This window comes from Gossypium arboreum, chromosome 11 (assembly GCF_025698485.1).
Source record: "Gossypium arboreum isolate Shixiya-1 chromosome 11, ASM2569848v2, whole genome shotgun sequence".
NCBI lineage: Eukaryota > Viridiplantae > Streptophyta > Magnoliopsida > Malvales > Malvaceae > Gossypium > Gossypium arboreum.
The window spans coordinates 119,211,212-119,234,527 of record NC_069080.1 but is presented as its reverse complement, the minus strand read 5'-3'; the positions used below and the strand labels follow the sequence as shown (position 1 = coordinate 119,234,527).

The 23,316-nt window shown below is 34.3% G+C and overlaps 5 protein-coding genes across 6 annotated transcripts; 4 read left to right on the top strand and 1 right to left on the bottom strand.

Annotated features, from left to right (window-relative positions):
* Window positions 1-1,624: 1,624 nt before the first annotated feature.
* On the top strand, window positions 1,625-5,296 carry LOC108473840 (YTH domain-containing protein ECT2-like). Of its 2 annotated transcripts, none has more exons than XM_017775625.2 (7): window positions 1,625-2,036; window positions 2,648-2,724; window positions 2,896-3,450; window positions 3,581-4,153; window positions 4,243-4,455; window positions 4,562-4,708; window positions 4,795-5,296. In XM_017775625.2, the coding sequence occupies exons 1-7, from the start codon at window positions 1,994-1,996 to the stop codon at window positions 5,002-5,004; spliced, it is 1,818 nt and encodes a 605-aa protein (XP_017631114.1). In that variant the 5' UTR covers window positions 1,625-1,993; the 3' UTR covers window positions 5,005-5,296. The 2 variants fall into 2 exon arrangements, with proteins under 2 accessions (XP_017631114.1, XP_017631115.1); XM_017775626.2 differs by having other exon boundaries at window positions 1,626-2,009.
* A 2,777-nt stretch (window positions 5,297-8,073) lies between these two features.
* On the top strand, window positions 8,074-11,791 carry LOC108473947 (T-complex protein 1 subunit theta-like). The gene is made up of 13 exons (XM_017775782.2): window positions 8,074-8,494; window positions 8,635-8,897; window positions 9,000-9,146; window positions 9,275-9,436; window positions 9,569-9,646; window positions 9,770-9,903; window positions 10,092-10,164; window positions 10,252-10,329; window positions 10,410-10,532; window positions 10,724-10,818; window positions 11,013-11,237; window positions 11,354-11,411; window positions 11,503-11,791. Exons 1-13 carry the CDS (start codon window positions 8,347-8,349, stop codon window positions 11,569-11,571), a joined length of 1,653 nt encoding a protein of 550 aa, XP_017631271.1. The 5' UTR covers window positions 8,074-8,346; the 3' UTR covers window positions 11,572-11,791.
* Window positions 11,792-12,192: 401 nt separating this feature from the next.
* On the top strand, window positions 12,193-13,955 carry LOC108472714 (photosynthetic NDH subunit of subcomplex B 2, chloroplastic). Its single transcript, XM_017774267.2, has 3 exons — window positions 12,193-12,839; window positions 13,051-13,485; window positions 13,584-13,955. The coding sequence occupies exons 1-3, from the start codon at window positions 12,402-12,404 to the stop codon at window positions 13,776-13,778; spliced, it is 1,068 nt and encodes a 355-aa protein (XP_017629756.1). The 5' UTR covers window positions 12,193-12,401; the 3' UTR covers window positions 13,779-13,955.
* A 616-nt stretch (window positions 13,956-14,571) lies between these two features.
* On the top strand, window positions 14,572-16,092 carry LOC108472655 (protein NDH-DEPENDENT CYCLIC ELECTRON FLOW 5). Its single transcript, XM_017774205.2, has 3 exons — window positions 14,572-15,190; window positions 15,272-15,727; window positions 15,828-16,092. The coding sequence occupies exons 1-3, from the start codon at window positions 14,687-14,689 to the stop codon at window positions 16,020-16,022; spliced, it is 1,155 nt and encodes a 384-aa protein (XP_017629694.1). The 5' UTR covers window positions 14,572-14,686; the 3' UTR covers window positions 16,023-16,092.
* Window positions 16,093-16,908: 816 nt separating this feature from the next.
* Window positions 16,909-19,454, bottom strand: LOC108470952 (PHD finger protein ING2). Its single transcript, XM_017772486.2, has 7 exons — window positions 19,213-19,454; window positions 18,997-19,068; window positions 18,703-18,905; window positions 18,110-18,173; window positions 17,752-18,011; window positions 17,602-17,640; window positions 16,909-17,249 (listed from the first exon to the last, which is right to left on the bottom strand). Exons 1-7 carry the CDS (start codon window positions 19,256-19,258, stop codon window positions 17,139-17,141), a joined length of 795 nt encoding a protein of 264 aa, XP_017627975.1. The 5' UTR covers window positions 19,259-19,454; the 3' UTR covers window positions 16,909-17,138.
* Window positions 19,455-23,316: the final 3,862 nt, after the last annotated feature.

Genomic DNA, 23,316 nt, shown 5'->3' with positions numbered 1-23,316 from the left:
CTTACCTCAAATGATAGGTTAACAAACAAAAATATTAGGAAGAAAAAAAGATCGATTAATGACAATCAATGTAGAATCTATAATGCTATTATGGAACCAACACTACATATGTTAAGGAATTTTGTTGAATTAAGACACATCTGAAGTAACATGTTAAACCACAATCAACACCTTAACTTTTGGCAAGGGACACTCTCAAATTGGGTAAAGATGGATTGGTTGAATGCCTTCAACGAAAAATGAGCTTAAACAGGTTCTCTGAACACAAAATCAATGTAGCGAGAAAAAATATTCTCCCAATATTTCATCTTACCATTGATTATTTTGCATCCAAAGAAAGTTTAAACCGAATAATGTTGGTTAAGTTGATTAACTTGGTTTTAGCCTAATTTTTATCCCTCTTGGAGAATATAATTAGTTTGTATTTCACTAATCCCAATCTAAAAAAAAATCAAGCACGGGTCAAGAAAAAGCTTGTGATCGAGTGTAATTTAAGACATAAAGATAAAGATGTTGATATTATTTGCAATGATAATGTGACACAATACTTATATTTGATACATATTTAGACATATCAAATAAATAATATTTTCCCCCTAAACCTAGACTAAAAATGAGCTTCCAAATCGATTTAACTTCTCTTATAAAAAAATTAGTAGATGCCTTTATTCAATTTAAAAATAGGGTTAAAGTTTAAAACATACACATTAATGTATCAACTAGTAATTTTAAAAATACAAGCCTTGACTAAATCACATGTTAGTTGACATTTATTTTGGGTTAAATCATTTGATGATCTCTATCCCTACCTCCTATAAAAGAAATTATGTAAACATACATAACAACTTTATTTGTATTTAATTACTAATCATTTAGTGACATTAAATGAACCAAAAAAATTACATTCTCAAATAAAAATAAATTGCATAACATTATCTAAAAATACTTTTTAGTAAATTATATTCATAAATTTTGATCTTTCAGTATTCTTTAATATAGAAATGTTGAAGCTTGTAGTATTTTATTTTACTGATAAATGAATATATCATTCTAGTTATTTATTTTGATAAAATAAAGGAGTAAAACACTGTGTTTTCAATTTTGATCAAAGTGTTAAGGAAAATTAAAAAAGAAGAAAAATACAATGGTTTAAGGCCACCTTTAGCCAATACGTTTTTCTCAATTAATAATAAAAAATATAGTTTTCTTTAGATATAACCTTATTATATGTTTTGATTATTTATATATTTACACAATACCTAAAATTAATTATAACTCTTTTCTAACTCATAAATAGAAGAATAATATACTTTAATGTACTTAAATCCATTCATATTCTCATACATTAATAATAGTGCTCATAATAATCAAGTTAATACTCAATTAACTAGATATTAAGATTTAAATGAGAAAAAGGCGCACTTAAAAAATGCACCAACTTACACCCTCTTAGTTATTGCGATACAAATACAACGTATAAATTGGAAAAAAATAATTGAGAGAAAGATTAAGGCCTTGCCCCAATATGAAACTAAACTAAGTAGTAGACCAAATCCAAAATTCCACAGATCAAAAGAAAAAGTCCAAAATCAAACAAAATTCTACTCCAATAAAATGAAAAATACTCTATTTACCACTGGAACAAGGGAATCCGGATTTGGAGGTGGAGCCATGGAGTTATTTTGAATCACCGTTTTTCCATTTTGGTGATTTACCCAAAGGCCAAAAACAAGTCCATCTCTCTCTCTAAAGAAACCCTATAATTTCGTTGTTTTATTTAAATAATTAAAAAAAAAAAGAAGATTTTTAGTCTCCATTGTGTGTGTATTCTTAAACCCACCCCCTTAAGGCTTCTTGGGTTTTTGGCGGCTGTCCCTTCTCCACGCCTTCCTTCTTTTCTCTTCTTAAACTTTCCAACACTAGGGTTTTTTCTTCACCTTCTCTTTCTGCCTCTTACTTTCTCTCTCTAAATCTACACCCTTGATCTTTGGTTATGGCCACTCCTGATCGTATCCTTGCTAACTTTACTCCTCTGGGTATGCTTTGTTTTTTTGTAGATTTGCAGATTAATGTGTTTTTGATTGGTTTTTAGTGTTTTCTCTTTTGTTCTTAAGTGTTTGCTTCTTGTTTTGAAGTTTTTACTTATCAATATATTTTTTTCTGGAATTATCTTCAAAGGGTCCTTTTTTTTTAAGTTTATGCAGAAGTTTGTATCTTTTTTTCCCATTGATTTATGTTAAATTTCGTTTTTTTATGGATTTTATTTTGATGGTTATTGAAGTTCATGAATTTGAGTGTATTTTATAGTTGGATCTTTGCTGTTGAAATATGTCTTGTGATGTTTTAGTAGGGTTTACTTCTTTTTTAATGGTTTAGCTCAAAATTTTCATCTTCTACAGATCTGACTGAGATTGTTTTTGAAGCTTATGATTTTGAATGTGTTTTTTCCCTTTGGATCTTTGATTGTTTCCATCTCTACAAAGATAAATATTGATTGAGAGGTTTATGTCATATTGGTAGTTTGAAGTTATGGCTTCTTTGCTTGCTTTAAGTGACTGATATGCTTTGGATATATATGAACTTTTGTAGAGTTTAGTTTTTTATATTCACTATTTTTGTGTTCATCCTTTACTTCCTACAATTACAGAAGTTGCAGATTCACTTGAGAACTTGTCTTTGGATTCTCAATCCAAGACCACAAAAGCTCCTGAGCCTGTCAAGAAGGTAGTTCTAATATCTGGTTCTTGTACTGATAAAAGTTTTACTTTGTTATTAGTTAGATTAAATGGTTATTGAAGTTATTAGATTCTATCGATTTGCTTTTGGACCCAAAATGGTTATATGTTAGGATGAGTATGGATGTGTGTGTTTGATGTACTTAATTTCTATTGACAGGATTTTTACAGTGACAATGGCTCTTACATGTACCCGCAAACTTATGGTTACATGTCATATGCGCCGTATTCTATTCCCAGTCCACCTCTTCCTGCTATGGGACATGATGGTCAGCTACATGCCTTGCAAGAGTACTACTATCCAAGCCCTTATTACCAACCACCTCTGCAAACTAGTCAAGCCAATGCTTCTCAAGTTGATGTTTCGAGTTTCGGAGCAACTGATCAATCTTCCTTATCTGTTGATACAAATAAAGGAAATTCAAATGGTATAACAAGTGGTGGATCAGGGTCATTAAAACCAACCTTGAAGAGTTCCTCTCTAAATCCTAATGCTTTTTATAAAGGAGGAGGCTTGCCAACTGGTAATCTATCTCAAGGTTACCAGGATCCAAGGTTTAGCTATGATGGGAATCAGTCGCCAATACCTTGGTTAGATATGTCCATGTCTCCTAATGGGCAATCTGAACAAACTGCAAATGGTGGGTTCTCTTCATATACAAACAACCTCTCATCTGGGCGGAATCAGAACCTTCATCCCTTCCCTCATGTCATGGTATGTTTCAAATTGTTTAGTTTACTTGCATGAGCAAAGATGCAAAGTTGCATAAGTATATTGATAGTAACATAATTTCTTGCTTCTTTCATCGTTGATCGGCCTAATTGTTCTATTGATCTGAATGCAGAATATGCACAACGCAAGACCATCATCAGGTGTAGGCCAATCATATGGATACATGAACCACATGTACCCTAACAATGTGACCTATGGTCATTATGGGAATGCCATTAGAGGCGGTTCTGGGTTTGGATCATATGGATATGATGCCCGGAAGAAAGGTCTAGGGTGGTATAATGTTGGTAACAACAAATCTAGGTTCCGTGGTTATGGAAAAGAGAATATTGATGGTTTCAATGAGCTAAACAAAGGACCCAGAGTAAAAGGGTATAAGAATAAGGATGGTTCTGGAAATGCAACTCTAGCTGTCAAAGATCAGAACCTTCCATTGATCAAGAGCAATGATGAGGACATTGTTTCTCTTGTTCCAGATACAGAGCAGTACAATAGAGAAGATTTTCCCGAGAGTTATTCAGATGGTATGTTTTTCGTCATTAAATCCTATAGTGAGGATGATGTCCACAAAAGCATCAAATACAACGTATGGGCCAGTACATCTAATGGCAACAAGAAACTCGATGCTGCATTCCGGGAGGCCAAGGAGAAGCCTGATGGCTGTCCTGTATTTCTACTGTTTTCGGTGAGTATGATTACATCACAATCTTCTGTCTTGATTTGCCGAGTGTATGATTTGCTTGATTCTTACTAAGTCTGTACCACCTTTTCCAGGTTAATACCAGTGGACAATTTGTTGGATTAGCAGAAATGGTGGGTCCGGTTGATTTTAATAAAACTGTAGAGTATTGGCAGCAAGACAAGTGGACTGGTTGCTTCCCTGTGAAGTGGCACATCGTCAAGGATGTTCCAAATGCTTCATTGAGGCACATAACGCTTAAGAACAATGAGAACAAACCTGTCACCAATAGTAGAGACACCCAAGAGGTACTCTCTCTTTATATATATATGTGTATGTGTGAGTGTCATGTTTCTCCTTTTCGTGATTTTTATCCTTCATTGTAATTTATAAATTGGTTGTTGGTTGCTGTAGGTTAATTTTGAGCAAGGGATTCAAATTCTCAAAATCTTTAAGGATCATTCAAGTAAGACCTGCATTCTTGATGATTTTGAATTCTACGAGACTCGTCAAAAGATAATCCAAGAGAAAAAGGCTAAGCATCGGCTTTTACAGAAACAGGTACAGCTGACTATTACTGAAGATGTTTCCCCATAGCTTATACTATGCTGTTTAAATATTAACCACTTCAAATTCTTTCCAAACAGGTTTCGAATGGGGAGCCTAATGATGATGCTGTAACTGATAACAAACAAAATGCAGCCATAGCAAAGGAGGCTTCGGAAAAATCAACGGCTGCATCGACGGCGGAGGTAGCGAAGGCGAATGGAGATGTTAAACATATAGAAGAGAATGGATCAGTTGTTGTAAACGAAGATGGCCCCGTGAAACCGGTGTGTGCAGCCAGTGCTTGCTAAATTGGATTGGTAGATTTGGAACAGGGTTGTACTTCGGGTTTGTTATGAAGAAGTTAGATAAATTGGTATCAGGTATTGGGACTGGTCTTATAGCTTATTCCTTAGAATGTAGGAATAGGTAAAAGCACCTTTTACAGTGTTAAAAACCATTTCGCTACGGGCAGAATGTGACTGCTCATTAGTCTTTATAAGTTTTTTTCTTTTCTTTTTGTCATTTTTATCTGTTTTTATTTTTCTTTGTTTTTATTAATGAGAAAGAGTTGACAAGGAAAAAAAAAGCTTAAGCAGAAAAGTCTAGTCTTATATTTGCCTCCTGATTTGTCTTGTTCTCTCAGTCTGGCCGACTTTGTTTTATTACTTGGAGGTCAAGTTAATTTTATTTTTCTTACGTTTTCAGTATATAAAAAGCGTAAGTGAGATGGATGAGTGATTTATTGGTATGGGGTACCAATACATTTGCGAAGCAATGAAAACATGAACATGAAAAACAAGATGAATTTTGGCAGAGTTCGAAATTGCCAATTAATATACGAGTCATTTGTAGGGGCCAAAGTATCTCTTGCCTAATTTGTGACGGCGTTGTAAAATTTTGACGAATGGGTTGGAGTTTTAACATATACTTAGCCCTCTACCTTAAAAGAAACTTCTCGTTGGTTTTGATCAGCCAATGTTTTCATTCACTTCTGAGCATTCCTCAAATTATGTTTCAGTATCTCATCACGACCAAGCATGTAACTGTTAGCTAAGGAATTGCCAGTCGAATCTCGGATATAACTAGAGATTGTTGGGGGTTGACGGCCATGTAGAATCTTGAAGGGAGTCATTTGAGTGAAAGTTTGGTAAGATGTGTTACACATTTTCAAATACTTGTTGAAGGCTTCAGTTTGTCCGTCGATTTGGTGACGGTGATGTGTGCTAGCGGTAATGTGTGCTAGTGGTGTGAGTAGTTCCTTACAGTCGATGTTCAAGAGCATCAGAACCTGTCATAATCTCATTTGGAATTCCATGAAAACAAATAATTTGTATCACAAAAGTTGCAGCAGCAGGTTCACTAGTGATAATGGATGGCAAGCCAATGAAACCCCCATATTTGATAAACTGTCAACAAACACCATGATAACCAAGTTGGGAATTGGCAAGGGATGAAACAATCCACTTGGAGGCATAAATAAAGCTAGCAAACTTGACATTCATTGACGAATTGCTCGACATCTTTGCGCATGTTATTCAAGAAAAGAAAAATCGAAGAGAAGTGATGGAAAGTTCAGGCAACCCCTGAATGCCCGCCCACAGGAGAAGAATGAAATTCAACTATGTTAGATGCGAAATGGATGAGGGAATAAGACGACCTTGGAACAACATCAGCCTATCTTTGAAAACATGATCTCGCATATGAACAATTGAAATCTAGTAGATGAATATGAAGCCAGCATATGAACTGTCTCTGAGAGTGGATGTCGTGTTGAGTCCCTCACAATGCCCAATTGTGTAAAAAAAACCAAATGACATATGCTTTAATAGGCTCTAGCTTCCAATGAATCGTAGAATCAACCTTCAAATATTGCTGCCATCGTTTGCAGTGATCATACCAAGTACAACTTGTTACATTAAGGCCACACAGCTTGAGGAGAATGTCGCATAGGACTAGTAATCTACTTCGGTTTGAGTTCGTGTTAGAGAAGGATAGTTCAATTATTGCATAGTCTCCAAAATTGTTGACTGCAGAAGCTGACTAACCCCACTTCTTGGACAGTTTATTTGTGATTGCATCACAATCAAGCCACCATCTTCATTGACATTATTAGTAAAATGATTGTTTTTATTTAATTTTAGACAAACTAATGTGTAAATTGAGAAGATTAATTCTGATCTGACTAGCCTTATTTAATTTTAATTAATATTTTCATAAATTAGCCAGTTACTCTAACAAAACTACTATCCATAAATTTACTCTACCATTTGTTATCAAGGTTTTCTAAGAGTTTTGGACCATACACAACAACACTATATTATCCATTAAATGTGTCATATCTCAATATACTCTAAAAGTATTAGAGAAGCGCTTTATTTAGGAGCGAATTGTATTTCAATTTTTCTATTGAAAAAATAGATAAATTAACTCTTATACATTTCAAAATGTGCAAATTAACCTCTCCGTTAAAATTTATTTGTTAAATGATGACGTGGTATTTTAAACCCATGCTGGAAATTATTTTTTATAGGTAAATTATAAAAATGGTCATCCAACTATTAATTTTTTTCGATTTAATCACTAAATTTTTCGAAATTAAATATTTTAGTCATTCTAAGCTAATGTGGGCTTTTTTACTGATCTAGTAACAAAATTAGCCCTACAATGTTTACACGTTCTATCAACTTGATCCTAAATATAAAAAATTCAACAAATTTAACCCTCAATGTTTACAAAATTTGTCATTTTAGTTCTAATTCTAAATAATCAATAAATTTGGCCATCAACATTTATAAAATTCGTCAATTGAGTCTTAACTCTAAAAATTTAAAATATTTTTAAAAAATATTCATTTTAATTCTTTATAACCCATCAACTAACCCATATGAAATATTAAAATAACAAAAGAGTACCATCTTTTAAGCCACATTTAAAAATACTATAAAAAGTTGAGATAAAATATAAAAAAATCCAAAAGAAAACAAAGACATTAAATGTTCAATTACTTTTAGTTTAATTTATTTATCTAATTTTATTAATTTAAAATAATGAATTCCTTCTACACTGTTTTTTAAAATTCTTATTTTCTCGCTCAATATTAATTCATTAAGAATAGCTCAATACATAATTTTTAACACAAGTTTCCTCTATTAAAATTTTTAACACAGTTAGTGTTTTGGGGTAATTTATATATAATTTAACAAGTTTAAATACCAAATTAAACCTAAAAAGCTTAAGTACCAAATTAGTTTGAATATGAAATGTTATATTAAACCTTAAAAGTTTTATAAAATAATTTTTAAAATTGATTAATAATATACGAAGATAATTTATATTTTTTAGTATTTAAACTTTTTTTAATTTAAAATATGATAACATGACACTAATTCAGGATTGATATGAAAAGTTTTGGAGGTTCCGAATGTATTAACCCTAAAAAGAAAAGCAAATGATCTCTCTCACGTGAACCGCGGGCGCGTGAAATGCGTTCTTCCAGCTTCTAGGGCTTTCCTGGGACTAAAAACCCACTCAAGCACTTGCTACATACTTCGGTATCCCCTCTTCTTCCAAGCCAACAAGCGTAAAGGTTGAATCTTTTCCCCCATTTCTCCACTCCTAAAGTCAGGGTTTCGAGCAAAAATAGAACCAAAATGGGGTTCTCAATGCAGCCTTATGGCATACAATCCATGCTGAAGGAAGGTCACAAGCATCTCTCAGGTCTCGACGAAGCTGTTCTCAAAAACATTGATGCTTGCAAGCAACTCTCCACCATCACCCGCACTTCCCTCGGCCCCGAAGGTACCTCCTTTTCTCTTCTTTGGTTTGAAATCTGCCCAATTTTTTTTTTCGATTCTGTTTGAAATCCCCATCGACTGTTCGTTTTCAAATGCCGCCTCATTTGCTTCAATTGATCGATCTACTGTTTTTTCTTTCTGTAGGCATGAATAAGATGGTAATTAATCATTTAGACAAGCTCTTTGTTACCAATGATGCTGCTACTATTGTCAATGAGCTCGAGGTTCAACATCCTGCGGCCAAGATTTTAGTTCTAGCTGGTAAGGCTCAGCAAGAGGAGATCGGAGATGGCGCTAACTTGACGATTTCTTTTGCCGGTGAGCTTCTCCAAAATGCAGAGGAGCTTATTAGGATGGGCTTGCACCCCAGTGAGATCATTAGTGGATATACTAAATCCATTAGCAAGGTTTGCCCTTTGCTTTACTAAGAACTTGAATGACTTGAGTGTTGCTAATTATGATAAGGTGTTGGATTTGCCATTATAGTTTTTATGTTGTAACATTTGTAGGCAATTGAGGTGTTGGGGGAACTTGTGGAGAAAGGTTCTGAAACTATGGATGTTAGGAATAAAGAGCAAGTTGTTACTCGAATGAAAGCTGCTGTTGCTAGTAAACAACATGGACAGGAAGACATATTATGTTCCCTTATAGCTGATGTAACTTGCAACTTATTCTTTTTATTTATTTATTTATTTTTTTGTCTATGATTGATCCATTAGTCTATTAGCTCTTCACTTTTGAAGGATATCATGGCTACATTTTATTTGTTTCTTTTGCATCATAGGCATGCATCCAAGTCTGCCCCAAGAACCCTGCAAATTTTGATGTTGATAATGTCCGTGTGTCAAAGCTTGTTGGAGGGGGTTTGCATAATTGTACAATTGTTAGAGGGATGGTTTTAAAAGGTGATGCTGTGGGAAGTATAAAGCGTATGGAGAAGGCAAAGGTCTACAATCATTTTTCTCCCTCTTCCCATTTCTAGTTGATTGATTTCTATAACAGTTGTGATATAATCTTTAATTGAAAATATAAGTTTTACTGCCTTCTGATTTGTGCCTTTCTATTAACTTTGTCATAGGTGGCTGTGTTTGCCAGTGGCGTTGATTCATCTGCCACTGAAACAAAAGGAACTGTATTGATTCACTCAGCTGAGCAGGTAAATTAGGAGAATAATACACGTTTTTGTCATTGGCCCATGTCTATGGTGATAAGTAATTGGCATTAGGGGGTTTTCGTTGGTCAAATATGTCTAACCTTGGAAGGTTTTCTCATCTCGCAGCTAGAGAATTATTCTAAAACTGAAGAAGCTAAGGTTGAGGAACTCATCAAAGCAGTTGCTGATTCTGGTGCCAAAGTTATTGTCAGTGGAGGAGCTGTTGGTGAAATGGCATTACATTTCTGTGAACGTTACAAGTATATTAAGCTTCCTTTTTCACATTTTTAATTCTGCTTTTTTCTTTCTTGTTTTGGACCACTTTGTTAAAGTCGGATATATGCATAGTTGATTGATGTGTTGGTCTAGTTTCAGATTCATATATATTTTGCTTTGGAGCTTTTGCAGCCTTGTTTAACATGTCTAGTTTGGAATCCTTTTCTTGCAGGTTAATGGTCTTGAAAATCAGCTCAAAATTTGAACTGAGGCGTTTTTGCCGCACTACGGGAACTTCTGCTCTTGTAAGCATTCTGTCTAGATTATGTTAAAAGAAAAAAGGATCGTATCTTTTGGTTTGTAATCTAATGAACCTTTGATTCTTTCGACAGTTAAAACTCAGCCAACCAAAGCCGGATGATTTGGGATTTGTTGATTCAATTTCAGTCGAGGAAATTGGTGGTTCTCGGGTATGTTTGAAGAGTTTGCTTTACTCATATTTGTTTCTTGTCCTTTTCTCATCTTATGCTGTATTATCTATTGATTGTAGGTCACTGTTGTGAGAAGTGAAGAAGGTGGTAACAAGATTGCCACTGTGGTTTTACGAGGAAGTACTGATAGTATATTGGATGATCTTGAAAGAGCTGTTGATGATGGAGTGAACACATATAAGGTGATTGTTGCCTAATATTTTCCTTGTTTCTATATACTTTTTCATGTATTGTAGTGTTCTCCTCAACAAACCTTATTGAGTTCTGATTTTCTCACCTTCTGAGACAGTCTTTCTTGTTTGTTTTTAGATGTAAATTTCAAGAGAAGTATCATTATCACATTCTTAATGCCACCTTTTTTTTTTTTGGTCAGGCAATGTGCAGGGACAGTCGAATGGTACCTGGAGCTGCAGCTACTGAAATTGAGTTGGCTAGAAGATTGAAAGAGTTCTCCTTCAAGGAAACAGGGTGATCTATTTTTTTTTTCTACTTTTTACTTCCTTTATGTCGTTGGACATAGTAACACACATTGGTCTTATATTTTGCATTTATCATTTATGTTTCGTCTCTCTGTTAGGGATCTAATATAATTCTTGAAATTTATAGTAGACTTGGATAAGTATTAGAAGAGGCTCCTAGTTCTAAAATTGGATATTATGCAGATTGGATCAGTATGCCATTGCCAAGTTTGCTGAAAGTTTTGAAATGGTTCCAAGAACCCTAGCAGAGAATGCTGGTCTCAATCCAATGGATATCATATCTAAGCTGTATGAAAAACATGCATCCGGAAATACCAAAGTGGGTATTGACTTGGGGGGAGGTGACTCCGAGGATGGTGTTTGCAAAGATGTGTCAATCCTGAATATCTGGGATCTTTATGTCACCAAGTAAGTCGCTCTTTGTTCTCAACTTTTCTAGCTCATGAGTTCTCTGCGAAGGACACAGTACACTAAAAATACAATCTTTATCTTATTTTCTCATGTTTTTTCCCTTCTTCCCACAGGTTTTTCGCTCTCAAATATGCTGCTGATGCTGCCTGCACTGTTCTACGGGTTGATCAGGTAAATTAACTTGAAACGAGCTAGAAAATATATTTGGGTTTCAAAAGTTTTCATTCGCCAAGCTTACTATTCTATTCCTTCAATTTTGTAGATTATAATGGCAAAACCAGCTGGAGGTCCTGGAAGGAGAGAGCAGCCTGCAGGGATGGATGAGGACTAAGTCTTCTGATCTGCAACATTATATGCTATTCCTTTTCTCTTTTTTCTCATCAGGGCTGGTTCGGACTTTGTTAGGCATCTTCGGAGATGCTAAAAACACTTTGAAACAAAGTTTTGCTTTTGTTTTGAAAATTGTTATGGTTCTGTGTTTTTTGTTTTTTGCTAATCAATTCTGTAATTTTTCCATCAGTAAATGTGATGAATGTTGTTTCCTTTGACAATTGACATTCTGTTATATCCCGAGTTCTCATATTAATTTCATCATTTGCGCGAAATGTTTCATATTCAAAAGAAACATATATTTTGCTGAAAAACTGATAAATGGTCAATACAAACATTCTAGCTATCCTATTTTTTACTGTTGGGTATAGCACTGGAAACTTTTCAGCATTTTTGACCCAAAAAGTATTGTTCTTTTGTTGAGATGCGAAAGTCCCACTTCTTTATGCTTAGCTGAACTGAATCAGAAATTTTTATCATGAATTTTTGGTTTAGCTAAAATAAATCACATGATTTCTTCCTGATATTTTGAAGACGTAAAAATTAGAATTGATTTATGTCTAATATATTGTATTTTATACACTGTGTTATGGTTTGCTTCTTACTAGTGTATAAATTTATCCACTATCTGATGGTAGTTTGGATGAAAAAAAAGAAGAAAAGTGGGGAAACCTTAGACAAAAAAGTTGAGATAGGAGAGAAGTGCAAAAATATGAAAATCTAAGGCCGAAAAAGCATATCCAAACAAAACGGTTGCCAAAAGGATGAGCCTAACAGCTTAGTTACTCCACTGTTGTGTGGAAGCTAACAAGACTTTTCTTCCTTCAAACAATGACTTCCCTTCTTTCTTTCTCTCTTCCAAAACCAAACATAATCAAAGCTGTTTCTGCTTCTTCTGCAACTCCTACTACAACTACCTTTCCCACTTCAGAGGCTCTTGATGAAAAATTTGGTCGCAAAGGCATCAAATTCTCAGAGTCCAACAACGTCCCATTTGTTGAGCTGACGGTAAGAAATGGAAGCTCACTGAAACTAAGAATACCTGATGCTCATGTCACTTCTTACAAACCTAAAGTATATTGGAAAGACGACGGCTTAGAGGAGATCCTTTACACAGTTCCTGCTGGGGGAACTGACACTACCAAGTTCAAAGGAGGGATTGGTCTGGTCATCAATGATGCAACTGAAAAAAGTTCAAAAGGGTCGCTTCTATCAGGTTATGACTGGACTGTAAAGGATGCTGATAACGATGCCATTGATGCTCTTCAGGTATTTTTCTCACTTGCAACTTTCAAGTTTATTCAGTTTAGAAGTCTTTTTGTACAATACCATTTGTTATTTTGTTTAGAGCTGTAAATGAGCCGAGTTTGAGTGAAATTTGTTCATGATCGGTTCGTGTCCATATAATACATGAAAGTCTGATGCAAAACATTCTATAAATGCAGGCCTTGTATAAAATTTTTGAATGCTTTTTTTCCAGGTTGAGTTGAGCTGTACTGCTGGAACTCTAGATATCAGTTATGTCGTCTCCCTTTATCCAGTAAGCATAGCAACAGCAGTCATAGTAAGGAACAATGGCCGCAAAGATGCGAGTTTAGCCAGTGCAATACTTAGCCATTTGAACTTCAAGAAAAGAAGTCGAACAGCAATTGATGGACTCAGAGGCTGCTCTTACTGCTCGCATCCGCCATTGTCTTCACCTTTCGAGCTCTTATCCCCATCTGAAGCAATGAAAACTGAATCTTCAGGATGGTTTGGTTCTGATAATGAAGAGAAACCGGGTGTATGGACCAAACAAGATGTGCCAATCACTATTTTGAAGGATAAGCTGAGTAGAGTATATGCTGCTCCACCATCAGAGAGACTGAAGCCAATTTTTGACACCCCACCTTCAAAATATGAAACTCTAGATCAGGTAAATTAAACCCTTTAAACTGTTTGATCTGTTACACACATATTCATATACATATACAGACACTGAAGTTTCATCTATTTGTTGGTTATTTTTCGCAGGGTAGAGAACTGTCCTTCAGGGTAATAAGAATGGGGTTTCAAGATATATACTTATCAAGCCCTGGTTCATTAGCAGAGAAGTATGGGAAGGATTATTTTATCTGCACTGGACCGGCTTCAATGCTGGTGCCTGTTGTAATAAAACCTGGTGAAAATTGGAGAGGAGCTCAAGTCATTGAGCACGATAACTTGTAATTATATATAAATATATATATATTCCATTTTAATTGTTCACTTTTTCAATTAGCTGGTTTTTGGAAACCGTTATTGTAGTCTATATTCTATGTAACGTTGCTGCAATTCATTGACTCAGTGATCTATGCTTGCAATAATAAAGCAAATAGATAACAGTTTCTAAGTTTTGCACTGAAATTACTCCAACTTTGGAGTCTAGCAGCTACTTAATTAATGAAAGTGTTAGAAGTAAAAGGAAAGAAAATTGACTCCAACTAGGTTGGCTTGCTTTCTAAATGTTTGATTTTGAATTATATCAAAAGTGGGGCACACTAGGGAACTAAGAACCAAGAAAACCAGAAATCAATCTAAAGGTATAAGCTCATTTCCTACCATCAGAAAAAGATAAGGCTGGTTGCTGGTAAAAATACCATGGAGGTCCCTGTACTAGGAGTTAGATTGCTTTTTGCCCCTTTACTCCAAAAATGAGCAAATTAGTCCCTGTACGTTAAATAAAAGAGCAAACTAGTCCTTTTCGTTAAAATTTTCATCCATTTCTATTGTTGAAGTTTGGTGTGGTTGATGAAATAATCAGTTACATATGGTGTGCCACATGCATCTCATATCGACCCAGTTTGCTATTGGATCTATTGCACAGTAACTAATTTGCTCTTTTTTTCAGTAAAGGCTTCTGTACTTTTGCCGCTGGTTGCTTGACATAGGTAAATAGTAAAGGGGTGATTTCTGTCATAAGAAAACGAAAGAGAAAGCGAAACGATAAATATCTTTCCAGCCTTCAATTAGAACCAACCAAAGATATTTGTTGAATTATCCTAACGGAAATCAAAGGATAAGGGACCACCCTCTTTCTCTCTTGTCATGAAAACAATGAAAATCCACACCTAGCTGCAACTGAGTCTTGTTTCAGTATGGCTTACAGTTCACTTTTCTCGCCCAACTTCACTCATTTTTCATCTGCAAGACCAATTAGCCATCACTTGTATTATCATCCTTACCTTTCTTCTACATCTCTGCAGTACAACAATATCAGGAAAGAGCTTTCACTTCCATATGTAGCTTCGGTTCCTTACCAACCAATCAATGTGGACTATCTAGAAGGAGAATTCAGTGGCCATGGAGTTACCTTTGAAGGTATTGGTGACAATTGTGTTGCTAAAATGGGACTGGATAATGGCAGCACAGCTACTCTAATGCTTCCAAGTGGTTTGATCACATCTTACAAGGCTCCGATGTGGCATGGCAGCACAGTTGAGCTACTGCACACATCGGTTTCGGAGGGAGACGATGGTGAGGCTGTCATACAAGGTGGGGTGTCTTTAGCCCTCAACTATGAAGATGATAATGAAGTTCCATGGTCTCCAAGTACTTGGGTTCTTCGTGATATTAGAGGCAATTCAAAGGACTCTATTAAGGTCAGTTTAATATATTGTTTTGTTAAACATATGGTATTTACATTCAGGAAACTATTCAGAAACAGCATGTAATAAATGCAGGTTGAACTGATAAGCAGTGATACAGACAATATGGTTGAAACAAGACATATTGTGACACTGGGAGAAGACATCTTAACCTCAGAGATTTCAGTCACAAACTCGAATTCATCACCATTACAATGGACAGGGTCTATAATAAGCCACTTAACTGTTAGCAGCCCAGAAGCAACATACGCACTCGGATTAGAAGGATCAAATTTTCATAATGTGCCACCCTTTTTGTCCAATTTTGGTATAATTCCTTCAGATCTCGATGAGGAAAACGATTCCGAAATCGGCCAACTATGGAAGCAAATGGGACTTAAAGGGTTTTTCAGTGGTTTGGGACAAAAAAATAAAAAAAATGCTAGTGAAGAAGAAATGGAAGGTGAAGAAGATGATGGGTATAAGCAATTGAATGAGCAAATGTGCAGGATATACACCTGTGCACCTAGGTTCTTTACACTCATTGACAGGGTAATTTTCATGGAAAACTCAAATGTTGCTCCCATTTTCACAGTTATCAAAAGTATGAGGCTGACACTCATTTTGCTTTGCTTCTTTTTTGTTGGAACAGGGTAGAAGAAACTCTGTTGTTGTAGGAAGAGATGGATTTGATGAAGTGTATATGTACAGCCCTGGTTCAAGCCATGAAATCTATGGAGAGTATTCTTTTATATGTGTAGGTCAGTCAACCATGCTTAAACCCATAATGTTAGGTCCAGGAGAAGTGTGGAGAGGTTCACAACATTTACACAACCCAAATATGTAAATCATCCTTACCATGCTTTTTATATGCATCAAATAAACTTTCATGGTTTTCATGCCTGTGAAAAAAGAAAGGTGTTAGTTACTGTCGAGTATTGAATGCAACAAAAGCACATTTCCTCATTGTTCAAACTCTGAACAAATGAAGGAGATTAAAGTTAAAAAGTTCCACATCAGTGCGGTGTTATCCATAATGAAGATAAAAGAAAGCAGCTTACATTCTCCTTTGGGAAATATAAATGAGATACTATATTTTCAGCTGAAACTGAAACTTCAGACTATAAAATCAATAATTCACCTAACAAGCCATATGGAAACCATTAATGAGCTCATAAGAATGGTAGCGGATCAGATATTTACAATTTTTTGAATTATCTGAATCTGTATGTTACCCACAAATTATTCGAGTTTACCATCTAAATCCGAATCTGAATTAAATATTATTATCAGTTGAATATCTGAACCCACAAAAAGAAAACCAATTTCAAAATCAAAATTTAGATATGCTAAAATTTGCTTTATATATATATAATATCTATTTTGCAACCAATGCATTGAATATCCGAGTCCGAATTTGCTATCCAAATAAGCAATGCAGATTTATATAATGAATATCCGATATATCTATCCGCATTCAGTCTGAATCTGAAGTATCTATTCGCAATATCCGAATCTGCAAAAAATAATAAGATATCATCTATGGATATCCAAATCCACAATCTGAACAAGCTGATGTCAAGCATTGCAGGTAGGTAAAGCAGCGTTTAACACCCACAATAGAAGAGAAGATTTGGTTGTTTTTGTTGACACATTCCTTTTTTTTTCTATTCTTTCTAACTATCAAAATAATGGAAAATGGTTAATCTAATAGGGGAGGCAGCAGATCAAGCTCTTGCAACATCTGATCGTATACAATCCATCAAAAGTTAGATTTCTGCACATTTACTTCAAAGAATCTGAAGCTTTGTCAAATTTAATGGTTCAAAGCTTTGTAACAACACCTATATCCCTTGATTGAATTACAGTTAACTACTTCCTAAACTCTGAAAAGGTTTGCTTAGATTGCATAATGTGCAATTTTACTTAAACATCCCAGATCATGCAATACAGATATATGTCTTTATTGGCATTGTGGAAGCATCCTACAGGTCGGGCAGTACCACTTTCCCTTGAATCTTGTCTCCGGTGTCAGCCCAACACAAGCATAATGGAACCATTCACCTCCTTGGCACTGAAGGAATAGAAACGTTAAATTAATAAGTACCCACCAAATTGTTGATAGTCATAGTGTCAATCATGAGAATAAGTACATATCAAAATTTTGGGGTAACAGGGGAGGTTTGTGAACATCATTGTATTCCATCATGTGTTTGCGCTATATATGCAAATTACTGCCACACCACATTATCCGTTAATTCATTTTCATGATCCATTATGTTGACACTCAGATATGAGAAACTTTAATACCTAAAAGTGAAAATACATAGAAGCCAAGTAAATAAATACAAAACAACTACAATACTACTCGTAAATGATAATATTTAAATTTTAAAAAAGAAAAGGGCAGAGAGGAATGAACTCACATTTTCATTGTCACAAGCAATCATATCTCCAAATGACACCTACATAATATAAAACAAGCCTTCAATTTTGAAGTAAAGCTTTAAAATCAAGAAGGCAGTGAAAAATTATTTAAATAAATAGTTATATCTACAAAAATAATGAGGCAGAACCTGATGGCAGACACAATAAGTAGGTTCATTTGGATCAATGGGTTGATCAACATCAAGAGGGGTAGCAAAATCTCTCTTATGGCTTCCTGGAGGAGGCATCAGTTCAAAATCCCTATCACGCTCTCGATCCCAATCTCTATCCCTATAATCCAGTCTCTTTGATTGAGGTGTTCCATAAAAAAACTTGCGTTTCTCAACCTTTGGAGGAACAATAGGTAGTGGAGGGAGAATGGCAGGCTCATCCGGTGGAATTTTTCCTTCTGATATATTGCAGGAAGAAAAAGCAGGGTGACAAATTGATAATCAAGCAGAAGTTCATCCCTAAAAAAATGCTCAATTTTGATTGCAATTACTATACCTTGCTTTAGATCCTCTGCAAAGTAGGTCAAATCCTCATCAAGACGTTTTACGTGGCTATCTATCTGAAAGAAGTTTCAGGCATCATCATTTTGTGAGCTTTAATTATAATATGATTCATGAAATGAAAAAACTTCCTAAAGCTGAATATAAACACAAATCTGCACCTATAGTTTTAGTTTAGACTAAATTAAATCCATAAATGTGGTTGAACAAGATGCAAAAATTCTATTCTCTTTCTTACAAAGGGTAAGTAAACAAGAAAGCTATCATGTTAGACAGACAAATTGAATTAAATTGAGCACTATGCCTTTTCTTAGCTTGAACCAGATATCTATTGTTCTTCACTTTTCAATCAAACATTATAGTGATGGGAAAAAACACTTAGATGCTCTGCCATGCAAACAACCGCTTGGAGCTTGTGACCTATAATCACTTGAATACACACATGCTAGTTAAAAAGTGGCGCAGAAAATTAGCAATTTCGTAGCTTTCTACACAATCATACCACAAAAAACCTCAATTACAACATAATCAACAACAATGCAAGCTCAAATAAGGACATTAACAAACAAACAAACAATCAAAACTCACTAAATCATAAGCTTGCCGCGCCAGCAAAACCTTCTCAGTGCACAAACTCAGTGCATTTTCTTGACTGGCCTCTATATCCTTCCTCATTTTCTCAACGGTTTCCTCATCTTCATGACCATTATTCATATAACTATTTCCATTCCCTCTGTTCGCCGCAATTCCTAAACAATACTTAGTTTGCTGCCTCGTCTGATTAATCATAGCTTCCAAAGAAAAGAACAAATGGTGTAATTTTAATCAAAATCCCCAATTCAAAACCCTAATTTTAGAATACCAAAAATATGATAAGCTTACATTGGGACCGTTCATCGAGTTCTCGAATTGTATTGAGGAGTCTTTGAAGCTCAGCTGGCAAGGTGCTTGAGTCTATCGGAAATTAAAAAAAAAAAAAAAAATATTTCGAAACTTCAAATTAAACATGAAATTCAAGCTCGAAATCAATTATATAGAAAAATATAAAAAAAAATTTAAATTTTGATGTGATAAAGTGGAGCAATTGGGGACTGTTACACTCCAAATAATCGTCGACGTAGACGCCCGTTCTCGCGATTGCCATGGTAGGGGATTTGAGGGTTTTAGGGGTTTTGATTTGAGAGATCAATGCGATATTTGTTTTTCTAGGTTTTTGGATAGGGATTAAAAGAATAAGGAGAGCGGTAAACGAGGTCGTTTTAACACTGTAAATCGATGTGACCGTTGTGAAGGCGGGGGAGTTTCGGTCAATCGTATATCCCAATCGTTAACCCAACGAACGCCTCAATAAATTTTTGGCGAAATGGTAAATTTAATCTTTAAAGTTTATATATTTTATTAATTTGATTTTTATTTTTTAGTTAAATTTGACAATATCCTTCATATAACATTATTTATTTTACACACCACATCAATAAATAATTTAAAATATATAGAGATATTAAAAAATCACAAAAATTTAAAAAATGACATGAAATACACGTGAATTGTCATGTAAGCTGTCATGTTTAAAAATTTAACATTTTAATAAGTATTTTTGTCAAGAACAAGAATTAAACTCTTTTTGAAAGGTTGACGGTTCAATTCGATTTTCCTTTTAAGAGTTAAGGGCCAAATTTAACTCAAAAAAAGAATAATGAATAAATTGATAAAAATGTAAAATTTAAAGGCTAAACTTGTCATCATATTATTTTTAAATATATATTGATGTTTTAACTTTTATTTGATTTGAATTTAACATGTATCATAACTCTAAACCCTATTTAAAAAAACTTGATCAAATTTAAAACATGTACAACAATTAGATATGTGTTTAAATTTTGATCTACTTGTTTTAAATATGCTCTATGCCAAATTTAAGATGCCATTTAACTTTCAAGTTGACATTAGGATGATAGAAGCATTTGATTGATACAATATTGATATTTTGAGATCAATCAAAACGTTTTGAAGTTTAAGAAACATTTTAGAACCCAAGTCATAGTTTAAGGATGTTTGGTAACCCTAATTTAAATATGAACTTAAATATAAATTGTTATAGTTACACCTCACAAACCCGAGTCCAAGCCTTTGACCTATTTCGTGACTTGTCGAATCAACACAAGAGCAATACGTTCAAGTGGCTCCCTACCTTGTAGGTTGGACAACTAAACGAGCCCTTACTTTGAGAATCACCCTCTGACAAGCATTGGGCATTTGTTATTCGTACATAGCTCTTTGTCCACTGGGTGAACCACTATCAACTTATTGTTGCGAAAATGCCCAAAGACCAGTCATATGGTGATTGTAATAACAGCCTTTTACCTAACTTATTAACAAATGCATTGTTATTATTGTTTTAAGTAATTATTTCTATGTTTAAATAAATCATGTAATGATAATTTCCAAAGCATGATATGATCATTCTTAAATGCCCTTAGTCAAGTATTATTATGGGCTTAGACAACAATAAAGCATTGAGACTAATACATGTTTGATTGATGACAATTGTTGTTATTAATATGTATCAAATCAACACATAAGTATATGTTAGAGAACAATATACTGGACTGACCCGTCATGAGAATGTTCCTTGGATTATTATGTAATAGCCACAACATTTCTCTTAGTGATAATTTTATGTATGATCCTTATACTTGAGATTATCATTGTTCTAACATCGGGAGTCGTATGCTTTGACACAATCAAACGTCTTCCGTAGATGGTTGGACTATAAAGATTGATGTTGGGTATGCCACAATCTATATAGTGGAATGTAAGTGATAAAGATAGGATTTGTCCCTCCTACATAATGGGAGCAATATCTTAGACCTCTCGATTGAGTGAGACTAGAAATGCATAACCATGCTCAAATAAGTTGATATGAGATATTACACTTATTTGTTTATCTTAATATACTCAAGAAATCAAGAAACAAAAAATTGGGCTATACAAGGGTGATTGTTCCATGACTTGTGTTTAATCTAGATATCAAGGATAAATGGATATACTACAAGATGACATTATCGCAAAAATGTTATGTCGAACCATGACTTCTTGGATCTTGGGTAGATGTGATGCATTGCTAGATGACATTGTTTGTAACATTAGAAATATTCTAATATTACCGCCAAAATTGTAGGATCCTACAGGACCACACTCTATTTTTAAAACGATTGGAAAACGTAAAAAGATAGAGTTAAATTTAACTTGATGCTTGAATAATATTAATTATATAAATGTTCTCATAATTAATTTAATTCTATTAAGTTAAATATTAGACATGATTTGTGTGCATGCTTGATGCATATACATAGATGATCCAATTAAAATAAATATAAAATGGGTTTCATATAATTTTTATTGGGTATATGTTTGTCGTAATCATTAAAAAAGGGTTTTAAATAATTTTGGTCAAAAGATACATTCAAGGGAGGAAATAAACTGATATTGTTTTGGAAAAAAGATCACGTTTTATTCCAATCCCTTAAACCACTCTCTATGATTTAGCTATTGAATAAGGATTTCTGACTATAGAAAGTCTTGATTCTCCTTTTATCTTTTGCCCAAAAAATTTATCTAGTCTAGCAGAAAGGGTTTCTAAAAATTCTCTGAAAGGTTTTAAGGAGTTTTTTTTATCGTTTTCACTTGGCAGATACCTTAGAGGTCAAAACTAAACATTGTAGTTGTGGTTTGTTTTTTGCCCAGAATTGATTTTCCCTACTCAGATTAGGAAAGTATAATTTCAAACCTTCCTTACAACTCGAATTCATTCCTCGTACATGGATCCAAGGGTTGTGATCGTTAGAACTAATTTCCAGCTGCACCACGGGGTGTACCGGCATTCCAACACTGACATCATCTCAACATTGTATCAACAATTGGTGCGGTTAGTGTGGACTCACTCCCGACCTCCCTTGGTTTCTTTCCCGTCAAAGATTGGAATGATTATGCCACATTGGATTTTAAGTGTTCAAATAAGGATTACCACCCCTATTGCCCATATAGATAACATTGGCATAGGTTCCCTTTATATTACTACCCCAAACAATATTTGTAACACTCCTAACCTGTATCCGTTGCCGGAATAAGGTTATGAGGTATTACTTGACTGAACAAAACTTCTATAAGGTCAAAGATACTTACCAGACATAAATTATCAACAATGCAAACATGTCTCATTGATTTTCCATAAGAGCTCTTATAAATTTCCAAAATGACTCACTATCAAAACATAATCGAATATCTAATAACAAATGAACTACTATCAAGTTATAACTAAAACATTTCACCACATTAGTTCAATTATAAGGCTTCTCTAAACAAAATGAGCAAGCCATCTCCGCATGGCTATAATGTAGACAAAGTCGAAATATCATTCTACCTATAGTCTATCCTATACATGCCTTAAACCATGATGATATACAACCTTCTCAACTCACATAATGACTCGATAGTGTGATGATATCTCCGGCCCTTCCAACTCGAGCTAAAGTATATACCTATAAGAAATGGAAAAGAGAACACGGAGTAAGCTTCAATGCTTAGTAAGTTTTAAGCAATGCAAACAATTAATTTACTTATAGATCGATTATTCAAATTTTCAAGAAATCATTCCTAGATAATTGCCATTTTGGCCAAGTATCCATGAACATAATGCATATTTAGCAAATTCACCTCAATTGAATCTGAACTCAATTAAAACCAAATATTGAAATTACAAATAAGATCATAAGAACTCGAAAAGCATCTCATTAACAAGTTTTAACCATGTTTGCAACAAAATCACAAATTCACTACAAGCTGTCTTCCTCAGCAATAGTCACTAAATTATTTATAACTAGAGCTAAGAAACTCCAAATCAAGTGCCGTTAATTTTTCCTGAAAATAGACTCATATATCTTCCATCCATAAAATTTTCAGAATTTTTGGTTTGACCAATCAATACCAGATTTTTATTGAAGTTTCCCCTGTTTCACTGTTTGACTAATCTGACCACTCTTCACTACGAATAAAATTTCTCATTATACAGAATTCGAAATATGTTATCGTTTATTTCATTTGAAACTAGACTCATTAAGGAGTCTAATAATATAAATTTTATCTTATAACCATTTTTGTACCATTTATAATGATTTTCTGAAAACAGAACAGGGGATCTAG

Excerpts from the sequence above, each read along its gene's own strand:
- LOC108473947 (XM_017775782.2), top strand. The coding sequence starts at position 8,347 with ATGGGGTTCTCAATGCAGCCTTATGGCATACAATCCATGCTGAAGGAA. Across the intron at positions 9,437-9,568 it reads AGCGTATGGAGAAGGCAAAG|GTGGCTGTGTTTGCCAGTGG; the intron begins GTCTACAATCAT and ends ACTTTGTCATAG. Across the intron at positions 10,165-10,251 it reads CTACGGGAACTTCTGCTCTT|TTAAAACTCAGCCAACCAAA; the intron begins GTAAGCATTCTG and ends TTCTTTCGACAG.
- LOC108473840 (XM_017775625.2), top strand. The coding sequence starts at position 1,994 with ATGGCCACTCCTGATCGTATCCTTGCTAACTTTACTCCTCTGG. Across the intron at positions 2,037-2,647 it reads TGCTAACTTTACTCCTCTGG|AAGTTGCAGATTCACTTGAG; the intron begins GTATGCTTTGTT and ends CTACAATTACAG. Across the intron at positions 4,456-4,561 it reads ATAGTAGAGACACCCAAGAG|GTTAATTTTGAGCAAGGGAT; the intron begins GTACTCTCTCTT and ends TGGTTGCTGTAG.
- LOC108472655 (XM_017774205.2), top strand. The coding sequence starts at position 14,687 with ATGGCTTACAGTTCACTTTTCTCGCCCAACTTCACTCATTTTTCATCT. Across the intron at positions 15,191-15,271 it reads ATTCAAAGGACTCTATTAAG|GTTGAACTGATAAGCAGTGA; the intron begins GTCAGTTTAATA and ends TAATAAATGCAG. Across the intron at positions 15,728-15,827 it reads TCTTTACACTCATTGACAGG|GGTAGAAGAAACTCTGTTGT; the intron begins GTAATTTTCATG and ends TTGTTGGAACAG.
- LOC108470952 (XM_017772486.2), bottom strand. The coding sequence starts at position 19,258 with ATGGCAATCGCGAGAACGGGCGTCTACGTCGACGATTATTTGGAGT. Across the intron at positions 17,641-17,751 it reads CTTATTGTGTCTGCCATCAG|GTGTCATTTGGAGATATGAT; the intron begins GTTCTGCCTCAT and ends TATATTATGTAG. Across the intron at positions 17,250-17,601 it reads TTGCTTGTGACAATGAAAAT|TGCCAAGGAGGTGAATGGTT; the intron begins GTGAGTTCATTC and ends CTATTCCTTCAG.
- LOC108472714 (XM_017774267.2), top strand. The coding sequence starts at position 12,402 with ATGACTTCCCTTCTTTCTTTCTCTCTTCCAAAACCAAACATAATCAAA. Across the intron at positions 12,840-13,050 it reads ATGCCATTGATGCTCTTCAG|GTTGAGTTGAGCTGTACTGC; the intron begins GTATTTTTCTCA and ends CTTTTTTTCCAG. Across the intron at positions 13,486-13,583 it reads AATATGAAACTCTAGATCAG|GGTAGAGAACTGTCCTTCAG; the intron begins GTAAATTAAACC and ends TATTTTTCGCAG.